General features: G+C 42.3%; 1 protein-coding gene across 4 annotated transcripts in view; it reads left to right on the forward strand.

Moving 5' to 3' along the window:
* SPIN1 (spindlin 1) overlaps nt 1-15,648 on the forward strand; it is a 94,973-nt gene that overhangs the window by 59,925 nt on the left and 19,400 nt on the right. For all 4 annotated transcript variants that reach the window (XM_070400786.1, XM_070400789.1, XM_070400787.1 and 1 more), the window contains one exon: nt 9,447-9,495. In XM_070400786.1, the coding sequence (XP_070256887.1) occupies nt 9,447-9,495 (49 nt within the window). The remainder of the gene's footprint in view (nt 1-9,446; nt 9,496-15,648) is intronic.

Consider the following 15,648-nt stretch of genomic DNA (forward strand, 5'->3'; position numbering starts at 1 on the left):
GCTTATTTTTTCATTTCTGTTTTTATGCAATATCATTTTTACTTTCATTCAGCCTGTGTGTGACTTTTGATCTGAAGAGGATCTCTTGTAGACAGTGTATGTACATTTCTTGTTTGTTGGTTTTTTTTAAGCCTATCCAGCCACTCTGTGTCTTTTGATTGGAGCATTTAATCCATTTACATTTAAAATGGTTATTGCCATTTTATTGTTTTCTGATTGTTTTTGTAGTTCTGTTTCTTTTTCTTATTCTCTTGCTCTCTTGTATGTATGTGACTTTCTGTAGTGTTGCTTTTGGATTCTTTTCTATTTCTTTTGTATATCCTTACAGAATTTTAGTTTGTGGTTACCATATGCTTCATATATACCCAGCTATGTTTGAATACATTCTAAAATCAATACAATTTTATTCACTCTTTATATGTTTATGTTTTTGACATTATTTTTACTTATTTTCTGTGTGCTTATGTATATCCCTTAATTTATTCTTGAAATTACCCATCGTCTTCCAACTTTTATCTTTCCTTTTTTAAATCTTTATTGTTGAGAGTATTACAGATGCCAGGCCCCCCCCCCCCCCCCCCCCCCCAATACACACACGCACACATTACCTCCTCTACCTGGTTCCCACCCCACTGCAGGCCTTCACCGCCCTATTGTCTGTGTCCATGGGTAATGCACATATGCATATAAATTCTTTGGTTAATCTCTATCCTCCTCCTCCCGCTCACCTTCCCTCTCAGATTCCTCAGTCTGTTCCATGTTTCCATGCTTCTGGTTCTATTTTTTTAAAAAAATATATTTTTATTGATTTCAGAGAGGGGAGAGGGAGAGAGAGAGATAGAAACATTAATGATGAGAGGGAATCTTTGATTGGCTGCCTCCTACACATCCCCTACTGGGGATCAAGCCCGCAACCCAGCAACCCCAGCACGTGCCCTTGACCAGAATCTAACCTGGGACCCTTTAGTCTCAAGCTGACGCTCTATCCACCGAGCCAAATGGCTAGGGCATTTCTGGTTCTCTTTTATTTGTCAATTTATTTTGTTCATTAGATTCCTTGTTCGGTTTTGTTTTGTTTTGGTTTTTTGATTTTTAAGTTCAATTGTTGATAGATATGTATTTATTGCCATTTTATTGTTCATGTTTTTTATCCTTTTTCTTACAAATACCCTTCAACATTTCATGTAATACTGGTTTGGTGGTAATGAACACCTTTAGCTTTTTCTTTTCTGAGAATATCTTTATCTGACCTTTAATTCTAAATGATAGCTTTGCTGGGTTGAGTAATCTTGGTTGTAAGTTCTTGTTTTTTTATCACTTTGAATATTTCTTGCCATTCCCTTTTGGCCTGCATAGTTTCTGTTCAGAAGTTAGCTGACAGTCCTATGGGTGCTTCTTTGTAGGTAACTAACTGCTTTTCTCTTGCTGCTTTTAAGATTCTCTCTTTGTCTTTAGCCTTTGGCATTTTAATTATGATGTGTCTTGGCGCCTCCTTGGGTTCCTCTTTTTTGGTTCTTTGCTTCCTGGACTTGCAAGTCTATTTCTTTCAACAGGTAGGGGAAGTTTTCTGTCATTATTTCTTCAAATAGGTTTTCAATATCTTGTTCTCTTTCTCCTCCTTCTGGCACCCCCATAATGCTAATGTTGGTATGCTTAAAGTTGTCCAGGTGGCTCCTTACACTATATTTTTGGGTTCTTTTTTCTTTTTGCTCTTTGGATTAGGTGTTTTGTGCTTCCTCATATTCCAAATTGTTGATTTGATTCTTGAAATCCTCTACTCTACTGTTGCATCCCTGTAAATAATTCTTTGTATCAGTTAGTACATGCTTAATTTCTGACTGGTCCTTTTTCATGTCTTTGACATTCTCATTAAGATCCTTGAAAATCTCACTAAGTCCCTTGAAGCTCTCATTACTAGTAAGTTCCTTGAGCATCCTTATAATCATAGTTTTGAACTCTGTATCTAATAGTTTGCTTGCTTCCATTTCATTTAGTTCTTTTTCTGGAGATTTCTTATGTTCTTTCATTTGGGACATGTTTCTTTGTTTCTGCATTTTGGCTACTTCTCTGTGTATGTTTCTATGTATTAAGTGGAGCTGCCATATCTCCTGGACTTGGTAGAGTGGCCTTGTATACTAGATGTCCTATAGGGCCCAGTGGCTCAGCCTCTCCTCATCTGAGCTGGGCACTCTATGTGTGCCTCTTTGTGGGCTGTGGGCACTGTCTTGTTGTAATTGAACCTTGATTGCTGTTGGTGTCACTGGGAGGAATTGACTTCCGAGCCCATTGGCTGTGAGGACCAGCTGGGAATACAGTGGAAGAGCAGCTGTGCAGGAGATACCCCTAAGGAGCAGGATTTGCTTCAGTGGGGCTTTGGTGCTCACTGAGTCTGCCCCTTGAGTGTGTCACTTGTGGATGTGTAGAGTTGTAATCTGGTGTGGTCTGAAGTTAGCCACTGCCTGGGGCCACCTGACAGGAACTACAGAGAGATCTGCAGTTCCCTCCTATCTGTATCAGGTTTAGAAGTGCCCAACTGAGGCCCAGTTGTAAAGCAAGGCAGGCTGGTGCTAGTTCTAGATCTTGGGCCTTTTATTGATAGGTTTGGGACACACTGACACCAGCTGCAGCTTGTTTGAGAGATTTCAGCAAAGTCTGAAGCCTGAGCCAGGACAGGCCATTCATATGAAAAAGCTGCTGCAAACAGATTGGGGTGGGGGTGGGGGTCAAATCACCAAGGCAGGGCCAATAGTGTGAGCCAGGCTGATGGAGACTCACATATGGTGCCTGTCAGTCAGCTCTTGGCAGGGGAGGTCTCAGTATAGGAGGAATGACTTCTACGAGCACTTTTGTCTGGGAGGTAGCTGCCCCCAAGTTCTTGCCCTGATGCCAGACAATTTAGTTCCTCTATGTATATTCCTGGATCTTTTCAGGCTGCTGCACCAGTGCTGGAGCTCAGAGGGAGTGAGTCTGACTAAGTCCTTGCACTGGCCCTTTAAGAGGAACTGCTGGGACTCTGTCAGCCTCCGTGTCACTCAGCCACAATCCCTGCTGGTTTTTACATCTTGAAGTTACAGGGACTTTTCTTCTCTGCACTGAATCCCTGGGCTGGGTGTCTGGTGTGGGGCTGGGACCCCTTGCTCCTCACAGGAGGCCTCCGCAGCCAAGATATCCTTCCTGATTAAAAGAACATCATGCCTCCGCCCCTCCTACCACTCAGTGTGCTTTCTTTATTTCTCTAGTTGTAGGACTTCCTTCCAGCTAGATTTCAGGTGATTCTGAATGATGCTTGTTCTGTATTTTAGTTGTAATTTTGATGTGGTTGTGGGAGTATATGAGTATCACATTTATCTATGCTGCCATCTTGGTTTCCTCCCTCCTTTTGCCTTTCAGTCTTTGTACTAGGTTTGTAATTGGCTAATCCAGTGCTTTTACTAAGTGTTGCCCTTTGTCGGAATTTTTTTCTTCCGTGTATATATGTATATTTTTTCATTGATTCTAAAGAGAGGGGTAGGAAGAGGGAAAGAGAGAGAAATATTTATGTGAGAGAGAAACATAAACCAGCCACCTCTCGTACAGGTCCCAAATGGGATAGAACCCAAAACCTGGGCATATGCCCTGACTGGACTTGAACCCACAAGAAAAATACATGATCTGAAATTTTTAAAAAATTACTAAATGTGATTAATATCAGATTAGACTCCATGGATAAAAAGTATCCAAAATGGAACAACACCACCACCAACAACAACAAAAAACAACTGGGAAAATGAATAGCCTCAGTGATCTGTTGGATACATAACATAAATGAAACTGGACTTCACGAAAGAGAGGACAGAGGCATAAACGAAAAAACAAATCTGAAACATATAACCGCAGAAATTTTCCAGATGTGGTAAGTATACAACTATACAGCTTACAAGATCAACATAACCAAAGTAAGATAAAAAACAAGAAAAACCGTGCCAAGGCACATCCTAATCAAATTTCTGAAAACCATTGATTAAGTATTTTTAAAGCAGCCGAAGAATAATAGATACTAAAAATAGAGAAACAGAAAATACTAATTCCAGATTTGTTGTCAGAAACCAGGTAAGCCAGAAAACAGTGCACTAAATCTTTGAGGTGCTGCTGGAAAAAAAAACCAAAGCATTCTACCTGTGAACTGAGCATACCATATTCAGCAAATACCTTACAACTGCACGACCCTTTGGTTCATGGGACGGCACTCCAGCCACCACTGAGCCACCCCAGCCAGGGCTTTTGTTTGTGTTTGTGTTTTAAATTGATTTTAGAGATAGAAGAAGGGAGAGAAATAGAGAGGTAGAAACATCCATTGGGGATAAACATTGATTGGCTACCTCCTGCATGCCCCCTACTGGGGATCGAATCCATCAAAGACATTCTTCATTTTTGTTAGATGCTTTTGATCTCTACCATGTCCTTTTGATTTTTTGTATGGTCTTTATCTCCTGTTCTTCATGCTGCCTACTTTTTCACTGGAGCCTTTACCATATTATTCATAGTTGCGTTAAATTTCTAGTCTGATAATTCCAACTTTGCCATATCTAAGTCTGCTTCAGATTCCTGCTCTGTCTCTTCAAACTGTGCCTTTTGCCTTTTAATATGCCTAACAATTAATTATTTGTAAGCCAGACATGATGTACTGGGTAAAGGAACTCCAGTGAATGGGCCTTTAGTGAGGTGGTGGTGAGGTGTAAGGGAAGGGGGAAGAGATACATTCTGTAATGCTGTGATTAGGTCTCTGTCTTTCAGTGAGTCTATCACTGGGCTGTGACCTTCACAAGTGCTTCTCTGTATCCTCTCCCTTATGTGAAACAGGACTGCATGGGGGCTAGAGAGCTGGGTATTTACCTGTCCTCAGCTCAGTTAGGCTGTGATAAAATAGTTTCTTTTGAGGGCAGGCCCAGTTTAGAACAGAATGTTATGGTATATTTCAAAGGGGGTACTTTTCCCCTCCCTCTGCTGGAAGCAGGAGGGGATTTTTCAATGATCTTCACTGTGAGAACCTGATAGAGAGATCCTGGAGATAAAACTCTCCCCTCCATCTCTCCCATGGCTGTATTTCTCTGGCGTTTTTACCTCTTAGACTTATACACTGAGCCTCCAGCAGTTGGTCAGGTACTATTTGTGATTTCCTCCCCCAGCACTGGTTCCTTGGAGGCTCTTCTGAATGAGTTGTGAATCTGTGTATTTGCTTGTCTGTTTCTCTAGTTTTGGGTCAGCAGTTTGCTCTGTGACCTCACTTCTTTGGCCAACCTATGAAGAGTTGTTGATTTTTCAGCTTGTTCAGCTCTTGTTAAGACAGAGTAACGACTTCCAAGCTCTTAACATACTGTACTGGAAACAAGAAGTTCTCTCTGTTCTTTTTAATTTCAAGAACTTTTGTTTTCCCTTTTCATAGCCTCTTGTTCCCATTTATGACTGTAGTATCTTCAGTTCCTTGAGAATACCAATTCTTTTATTCATCTTTGTAGTTCTTGGACCATTTTGTGAACAGTGGTGCTACTTGTTTCCATCTTTCTCAGTTCTACCACTGAGGTTATGTGACTGTTGATCATTGTCCATTCATACCTAAGAATTAAGAATGAATTATGAATGGCTTACCTTTTTCTTGAGTGGTCAATAGAAAATTGTTTCTGCCATGCTACTCTTCTAAATGGGAAAGTCAACCTTGTGGGGATGTGTGGGGCCAGGATAAGCTTTGTAGGATTCAGGGACAAGGATGTGTCTATTACGTTGGGGGCACACCAAATGCTAAACTCAGCTGCCCTTTCCTTGTATGTTCAGCATGGGAAGGGAGGGAAAGGATCCTGATGCCTGGTGCAGTGGTAGTAGAACTTGCTTTTGCATTTGTTATCTCCTCATTCTTACCTGCTGACACCCAGAGGCGATCCAGGGATGCTTCAGGTAGATTTGCCCTCCATCCATTCTGTGTCTTATCTTCGCCCCTGAGCTGCCCACTTCTTTGCATGCATGAAGACATGCAGGGTGAAAGTGGGTGAGCATGGCTCTCCCAGCTCATGGTCAAGGCTCACCATCTTTATCTGTGAATTAAAGCAGACAGTCTTACACAGACCAATTGGCCGTCTGTCTTCTTTTTCAGTTAACTTTTTAAAGTTGTAAATATAACAGTAGTACAGAAATTTTTGTTTACAAATGGTCACCTTAATCTAAGTCAAGGAGAAAAATAACTCAGAAGCCTTCTTCCTCCACTCAGGGGAACCTCTGTTCTGAGTTTATGGTGAAAAGTCCTTTGTTTTATTTGTATTGCTGATACTTACCAAGTAGTGTAAATTTTGATCTATATAGTAAGTACTGCTTTTGCTGTATTCCACATATTGGATAGATTGTGTTTTCATTTTTTAAAATTCAGAATATTGAATTTTCATTGTGATTTTGTGATTGAGCCATGGATTTTTTTAGAAGATTGTTTAATTTTCAACACTGGGGTCTTTCCAAATTTCTAGTTTAATTCTGATGTGGTCAAAGAACAAACATCATATGATTTCAAGTTGTTTTAAATGTATGTATTGAGAGTTTGCATTATGAGTAGCATATGGTGCATCTGAGTTAATGTCCCATGTGAACTTGGGGGGAAAAAATGTGTATTTAGCCATTATTGGGTTAGTACTCTATAAATGTCAACTAACTCAAGTTGACTGTGATGTTCATGTCTTCTATATCCTTTCTGATTTTCTATTCATTGTCATATTAATTACTGGGATGAAAGAGTTTAAACTCTCTAAGTATGGCATGTCAACTTTGTTGTAAATTTTGTCATTTTTTTGCCTTATGTATTTCAGTAGTTTGTAATTAGGTTCTAAACACATTAAAAATTGTTATGGCTTCTTGAATAATTGACCCTTTTATCATTTTTTGTTGTTGTTAATCCTCATTCAAGGATATTTTTTCTATCGATTTTCTAGAGAGATTAGAAGGGAGAGGGGGAAAGAAACATTGATGAGAGACATTGGTTGGTTGCCTCCCGCACGCTTCCCCACCAGGGTGGGGATTGAACTTGCGACCCTTCTGTGCGTGGGCTACTGCCCTAACCACTGGACCACCGGCCGGGGCTGGCCCTTTTTATCATTTTGAAATAACCTGAAGTTAATTTGTCTGATATTAATTCTCTTTTTAATATGGTCTCTTAATTGGTGCCTTTACCTATGTCCCTTTAATGTGTTATCGATGCTGGGGGTTTGAAAGGTATTTGCGCAATATGGTATGCTGAGTTCACAGACAGGATGCTTTGTTTTTTTCAGCAGCACCTTAAAGATTTAGTGCACTGACAACAAATCTGAAATTAGTATTTTCTGTTTCTCTGTTTTTAATATCTATTATTCTTTGGCTGCTTTAAAAATACTTTGTTGGTGGTTTTCAGAAATTTGATTAGGATGTGCCTTGGCACGGTTTTTCTTGTTTTTTTTATCTTATTTGGTTATGTTGATCTTGTAAGCTGTGTGGTTGTATACTTACCACATCTGGAAAGTTTTGCAGTTATATGTTTCAGATTTGTTTTTTTCATTCACCCCTCTGTACTCTCTCTTGTGGAGTCCAGTTTCATTTATGTTGTGTCCCACAGGTCACTGAGCTATTTATTTTCCCAGGGGTTTTTTTTGTTTTGTTTTGTTGGTGTTATTCCATTTTGGATACTTTTTATCCGTGGAGTCTAATCTGCTATAAATCACATTCAGTAATTTTTTAAAATTTCAGATCATGTATTTTTTCCCAGTTTTATTTTTCCCTGCTATTTTTCTATTTTAAGTGTTTGTGTCTTGTATTTTTTTCATTACAAATTATTTTTTATTTTTAGAGAGAGAGAAAGGAGAGAGAGAGACATCGAGTGAAAGAGAAACCTCAATCGGCTGTCTCCTGAATGCCCGGGGATCGAGCTCACAACGCAAGCCTGTGCCCTGACTGGGAAACAAACTGGCATCCTTTCAGTGCATGGGATGACATCCAGTCAACTGACCCTTACCAGCCAGAGCAAGTGTTTGTGTCTTTCAGATATTTGAGCATATTTATTATAGTTCTTTTCACCTCTTTGCTCACTAATTACACTATTTTGGTCATAACCTGCTTGGTTAAATGGTTACAGTTTGCCACTCTCTTGTCTGTCTAGTAGTTTTTCCTGGGGCATTAGACCTTTGAAATTTGTTGTGGAGTGTTCAGTTTTTGTTGCTGTCTGCTGGTTAATATTGGAGCTTGTTTTCGAAGGATGGATCTGTAGCAGCTCTTTTTCTTAGGGCTTCTACAGACTTCCTGTTAAGGGGCACCTTTTTTTGTGTTTTACTGACTTCTCCAAGTGTTCAGAGATGCAGGCAGATGGACTTTGAACAACAACCTCATGCCTTTGCAAGTTAATATCTTTCTTCTCCTCCTCCTCCTCCTCCTCCTCCTCCTCCTCCTCCTCCTTCCCCTTCCCCTTCCCCTTCCCCTTCCCCTTCTCCCTCTCCCTCTCCCTCTCCTTCTCCTTCTCCTTCTCCTTCTCCTTCTCCTTCTCCTTCCCCTTCCCCTTCCCCTTCCCCTTCCCCTTCCCCTTCCCCTTCCCCTTCCCCTTCCCCTCCTCCTCCTCCTCCTCCACCTCCCTCCTCCTCCCCCCTCCTCCCCCCTCCTCTCCCTCCTCCTTCCTCCCCCTCCTCCCTCCTCCTTCCTCCCCCTCCCCCCTCCCCTCCCCCTCCTCATCCCCTCCTGCTCCCCCTCCTCCCCCATCCTCCTCCTCTTTCTCCCCCTCATCCTCCCCCTCCCCCAGGGCACAAGTTAGTATCTTAAGGTTCCCCACCATGTTTGGAGCCCCCTCTGAGATCTCACTGCTAGCACTCTGTCCATAACTCCCAGCACCTCACCTTCCCCAGCTCCAATCTGACTCTTAAGGTAGGAAAACCACAGTGCTTTTCTTGGTTCCGTATAGCATCATCCACAATTGTTTGGAATGTAGCCCAGCTTGGTGTGGGACTCTGCCTGGCTTTCTGCTCTCTGGTTCTATATTCTTTCAATATCTGGGTCCAGGTGTTTCATATCTTCTGTCCTGATTTTTAGTTGTTGTGTGGCAGGAAGACAAATTCTGTAACTTTTAGTACTTTATGGTTAGGATTGTCACTGTAATTTGATTATTCTTGCCCACATGATTTTGGTTTTGTGTTTTATGGCTAATTTGGGGAGATGAACTGTTTGTTGTTCATCATTTTATCTTCTCAATCCCTTACATCTGCTTTTTGGAAGTTCAGTAAATGAATGGCTTTCTCATAATTGGCCATCTACAGTTTATTTTCATTTCATGCTTTATGTCATAGTTTTCAAAATTAATTTTTTTCTTGCGATTGAACTATTTTTTTAAATCCAATTTTCATTGTTAATTTTTTTCTTGCGATTGAACTATTTTTTTAAATCCAATTTTCATTGACTTATACTCACTTCTCTTTTAGGCCATGCTGGTGTATCTGCAAGCATGATGAAGAAAAGGACATCCCACAAGTAAGCAATTCTGAAACTTGCTTTTCAATAGCAGGCTGTGGCCTTTGGTTACGTGGAGTATGAGGTCAGTCTTGTGAGGCCCTCTCCCCTGAAGTGAGGAGATCTTCATGACACACAGCAGCCAGCCTCACATAACCTTACTGCACGCTGAATCATGGAGTGGGTCATATCCCTGACCATGCCCTTGGTCTTGGCCTGGCCTACGTGTGCCTAGGTCTGTCCTTCCAACCTGTAAAAGCCTCTGGGCTCTGCTTCCCCCTCCAGCGTGATGGGAGCTGGACTGGTAGGAGAGGCGTCACTCGTGGCAGGTTGCCATGAACCTCTCCCACTCTCTTTATAGAAGGGCTGCACTTCTGGCCTGCAGGTTGGGTCTTGGGTCTGCTGTACAGAAACCATAGCTTATGCTTGAGGGCCTGGCTAGCGCACTGCCTGGCACACTCACTGCTTTATAACATTTTCAGATGAATGAAGAGCTTGCAATTTAGAGAAAACATCTGCATGTTGAAAGATAATTAAATAGCCATGTATTTTTAGTGACACGTGTTATAAATCCTAAATTCTATAGGTACCAGACGACTGAAGCCACTTTTTCTCCCTCAAATTGTTTTATGTGTGTAATATAATATGTCCAAGGAGAAATTTGGGATACTATTATCTTAAAAATACTATCCACCTGTATTATATTATATTCAATAGATTTCACAAGTATCCACCACTACTGGCGGCTGCTACTACACCATGGAAACCGCTCTAACAAATCAGTTCTGATAGTATAAGTCTTAATCATAGATTCCTTGACCCCAGCACCCCCGGAGCCTCTCATAGCAGTTGTTTCCAAATTATTCCTATTGAAAGGCTTATGCCTTTGGTCACTGCCATAGTGGTTGAAGAATGCAAGAGGCCTCTGGGCTATTGTGGAAAGTCTGCATGAAAAACAATTCCTTTCAGTAATTATTGGTGATTAAAGCAAACCTGTCCATTTAAATGAACATGTGAGTATCTAATGTAAATGTCTGTGATATTCAGTTCATGAAATGACCTGGGAAGTTAAAATGTGAAGGTAAGTATGCTCTTGTGTCCCTGAGGTTTGATAAAGTTCTTCTAAATTTCATTTTATTTCCCATTACTGTCATGGCTCTGCCATATCCAGTGATCTGATAACTGGTGTAATATATCTCCACTCAGCATCATATTATTACCATAAATGGTAAACCATTTCTTGGCATAATAGAAGGTGATGATAAAAACTTAAATACAGTGGGGAATAAAAGAAATTACACATTAACTTTGCAAGACCAGAACAGTTCATGTAAAACAGATTTTGCTACTTAGGTTAAAATAAATGCCTTTGAGAATGTAATGTATATTTTGTTTTATCCATTTTTACATATTTCTGGATAGAGGTTTTCAGGCATTCATGGATCTGAGATCTTGGCCTGTTAGGAATGCATTTTGTGTGAGAGGTTTCATTTGCTTCATCCTAAGCTATGTTTGTTAACTCATGGCTTTAATATACTAGTTACCTTTTTCCCTTAAAGCACAAGGAATTAACATGTACTATTAGGTTTTTGCAAATCATATGTGTACGAGTTCAAAGGATTTTCGGTCCTGCGTGTTCTGTGACACGGGGAACTCCAGCCAGTGCTTTAATAGGAGATGTGCTTGTCTCACAGACTAGAAGAAGCCTGAACAGGCTACTCTGTAGCAAAAGGGAGAAGTTGAAATGTAAGGAAACGTTAACATTTTCCTGTCTTTCTAATCTCAATGCAAATAACAGAAACAAGGACCTAAATAAAATTCCCCATTTCACCAATGGTGGCAGTTAATAGTAGCCTTTGGAGTGGTAGGCGGGGCTATGCTGGTGGGGAGCTCCCTGCTCCGAAGCTGGCTGGCACCTTGGCTTTGCTGAGGGAACCAGGGCTGCGCAGTGGCGGGCTCAGCAGGCTGCTTTGTCTGCCTGGTGCTCCGTTTACTCATGGTTAAAATCAGTGTTGGATTAGAATCATGAATTTTCAGCTTTAGCATAGAGTCCTTTCTGCAGATGAAATGTTCGTAGAAAAGCAGAGCTGGAGCCTCACTCTCCCCTTCCTGCCACACTGTGGCTCGCCTCTGGCGGCCAGGTCTGTCTCCTGGCACATGTTAGCATAGGGCAGCGGTTCTCAACCTGTAGGTCGCGACCCCTTTGGGGCTCGAACGACCCTTTCACAGGGGTCGCCTAAGACCATCGGAAAACACATATATAATTACATATTGTTTTTGTGATTAATCACTATGCTTTAATTATGTTCAGTCATGAGGAACTGTATTAAAGGGTCGCGGCATTAGGAAGGTTGAGAACCACTGGCATAGGGCATCTGAGCAATAATCCCCTGTGCACCCGCTTCTGCTTGCTTGAGGGAGAGTCACAGGGACGCACGGCAGAGGAGTACAGCAGTCATTGTCCTGAGCACAGCAGTTCCTGTGCCGTGGGTGCCCGGGGGTTCAGGGAATCGGGTCTGAGGTGCTTAGAGCAGTGCCTGGGCACCCAGAAACCTTATGTAGCTGGGTTTTGTTTTTGTTTTTAAAGTAAATGGAAACAAAGTTACATGTGCCTTCCTGCAGGCCAGACTCCTCGCCACATTTTGGGGACAAGGTTGAGACAAGCCTTGCCTGACTTCCCAGGAGGTTGTTTGGGAAATGCGTTTGCATGGAAAGGACATCCTGAAGGGAAAGTACTATAGTTGGGGAGACTAAGGTGAATTTAGCTATAGAGGTTCTTTGTTTCAGTTTTCAAATGTAAGTCTCTCTGTTTCTTCCCTAATTTGAATAGTGGATAGTTTCCATTTCAGGGAACTGTTGGAAAGTATGACTGGGCGCTTTCGTCTGTTTGCTACTAACATACATCTGGAAAATGGTCAGCTGTTACTTTTGTACACTAATTTGACCTCTCTTTCCAGGGAATGTTTTTCTTCAAGACATAACACTAGTCACTGACAAAGATTGTCATCGTACTCCTCCCCCCTCATATACCTGCTATAGTTTCTTGTAGTTTTCATGGCATCCCTCTCAAGTTGGAACCATGAGCCCCTCTATGCATATAGAGGTTCCGTAACTTGTCCCAGGTCATACAACTAAGAAGTGACTGAGTGGAATTCAGAACAGGACAGTCTGATTCTAGAACTCATGTTCATTACCACACTTATTTCCCAAACATGTTTTGTTGTCTCATCTCTGAAAAATGTGTTATTTCAGTCATAAACAAACTAGATAACTGTTAGAGCAAATGTTTAAATCATTGTGCTGACAGTTTTAAATTGGTCAAAACATGTAATACTTTAAGTCAACTTGCAGTACCTTGGTTATACCAGTGAAAGTGAATACTCTGTTATTCACACCAGTGAAAGTGACTAGCCCTGTGGAAGACCCTGGGGCACTTGGACATCTCAGGTGTTTTCAGGTACACTGTGTAGACCCCAGGAATGAGAGAAACCGTAAGGATTGGGGTGGAACACTTGACTTCTTTCTCTCTCCTGTTTTTGTATTTGTCACTCAAAGCTGGGAATGATAATATTAGTATAGAATTTTTATCAGGCAACAGGTAATCAGAAAAGCAGGCTTTTTCCCTTTCTACTTGCTGATGTATATCTTGCAAAAGACCGTTGTTTTGATTTAATCAATATTTTCTTCTGAAATCTGCTGGAACAGAGTAAGGGAACTGCTTTTATATCACAGTACTAAATAGAATAAGGCAAGTGTGTCAATAATCTCTACATATAAAACCCTAATATGCAAATAGACCGAACAGCAGAACAACCGGTTGCTGTGACGTGTGCTGAACACCGGGGGGCGGGGGGGGGGCGCGCGGAACATGGTGGGCATTGGCCGTGGCGGGATGGTGGAGCAGGTGCGCCAGACCAAGGCGGGGTGCTGGTCATTGTCATCGGGGTGAGCCTCTGGTGGTTAATGAAAATTCTTTGCTCCTGTACACCACAGTCCCGCCCAGTGCTCGCACCTGGTGCCCACACCGGCCCCACTAGCACCTGCTGCTGGTGGCTCTGGAGCTGCCACTCACACCTGCTCCCGGCTCCTGACGCCAGCCCTGATCACTTGGCGCCATCAGCGGGTGCGAGAGGTGGCTGCCAGCTCCAGTTGCCCATCAGGGCTTCTCCACCTCCCCCTGCTCCTGAGGGGCAATCGGGGTTGGCATCCACCTCTTGCACCCACTGCCGGCAACAGAATTGCCGCTCACAGCCGCTGCTGGCACCCGGTATCAGTCCCAATCGCTCGGTGCTGTCAGTAGGTGCGAGCAGTGGCTGCTGGCCCCATTGGCCCCTGAGGGCTTCTCCACCTCCCCCTGCTCCTGAGGGGCGATTGGGGCAGCAGCCACCGCTTGCACCTGCTGCTGGCACCGGCCCAAATCGCTCCGCGCCATCAGCAAGTTTGGGTGGGGCCGGCGCTGTCAGCACATGGGAGCGGCAGTGGCAGGAGTGGGGCTGCTGGCAGACAGGACTGGGGGCCGCGGTGGGAGGAGCCAGGCCAGACTGAGGGACACCCCTCCATGCACGAATTTTGTTCACCGGGCCACCAGTCTATATATATAAAAGCCTGAGCGATAGGCTAGTAGCTATGACACACACTGACCACCAGGGGGCAGATGCTTAACGCAGGAGCTGCGGTCACTTGGCAGCTGCGTTTCTTGGGTGATGCACCCGGAACCAGAGAGGAGGGAGCCCAATTCTGGGGTGCGTCACCCGAGATCCACCCTCTTGCAATCCGGGATCCCTCAGGGGATGTCGGAGAGCCGGTTTCAGCCCGATCGCCACAGGCCAGGCTGAGGGACCCCACTGGTGCACGTGCACTGGTCCTCTAGTATATATATATCAAGAGGAACATAAATCAAAATTACCATATTTAAGGAGCCCCCGTTTTAAATGAAAAAGTTACTTTAAATCCTTAATCTCACATTTCTGCTTGTGCTGCTCTTTGATTGCATGGTCTAGAGGTGACCAAAGGGTGCTTGTGTTCTTTTCACACTTTCTTCCAGTAGTCTGACATGTTCTATTGTTTGCTTCTATAGAGACCATTTCAACTAAAGTGAGCTTTAATTTTTGTTAAAGTTTTTTTTGTTGCTTTAAAAATCTAAATTAGCAATTAAAATAAAATGTAAGGACTTGATTAATATATAATTTTTAACTTTCTAGTATGAACATTTTACTCTTGCCATTATCCAGGGATTGCAGCTGTTAATAATTGAATGCCTATTTTTAAAAGTCTTTTCTACATATCTGAATGGATAGTTGTGTGTATAAAGTTTTTCATGTGTTCACATTTTTTTCATTTGTAGGTATTTAAATGTCTTTAAATCCTTTTCTATGATTTTAATAGCTATGTAGTTATTTCATTTTAAAGATACACTCTTATTTATTGAATCAGTCGGACCTGTTGAACATTTTTATTTTCAGTTTCCCCTATTATGAACACTTGCCCAAAACATCACTAGCTATATCTTTGTGCTCATTCATTATTTTCTTTTGATAAATTTCCTAGATGTTGAATCACTGGGACAGCAGAGTGCCACATTGTTTACCAAAAGGGTTGTATCTATTCAATGAGCAGAGAGATAATAATATCTCACTATAATTTACGTTAAATTAACTCTTCAAAATTTGCAGTTTTTGTTATTATTAATATGGAAAGGTCATTTTACCAGCAGAGCAGAACACTGAGAAACTTCTGAAAGATACAACGCAAATGGGGACAGATTCATAGAAAAACTAAGCAGAGCTGAGAAACTCGCAGCCACTTTCTGTTGAAAACGAAAACCTCCAAAAAGTGGGTATTGATGCTAGACCAGTGGTTCTCAACCTGTGGGTCGCGACCCCTTGGGCGGTCGAACAACCCTTTCACAGGGGTCGCCTAAGACCATCCTGCATATCAGATATTTACATGACAATTCATAATAGTAGCAACATTACAGTTATGAAGTAGCAACAAAAATAATTTTATGGTTGGCTCACAACATGAGGAACTGTATTTAAAGGGCCAGAAGGTTGAGAACCACTGCGCTAGACCCTTACTGCCCAGGCCAGAGACAGTAAAGGCTGGCCATGCCTTCCAGAGTCACTCTAGACGAGAAACCCGTTGCTCTCGTCCCGCAGCAGGTGCTCACTTTAC

This window comes from Myotis yumanensis, unplaced genomic scaffold, assembly GCF_028538775.1.
Source record: "Myotis yumanensis isolate MYYU_CA2020_CCGP unplaced genomic scaffold, mMyoYum1.0.hap1 SCAF_21, whole genome shotgun sequence".
NCBI classification, from domain to species: Eukaryota; Metazoa; Chordata; class Mammalia; order Chiroptera; family Vespertilionidae; genus Myotis; species Myotis yumanensis.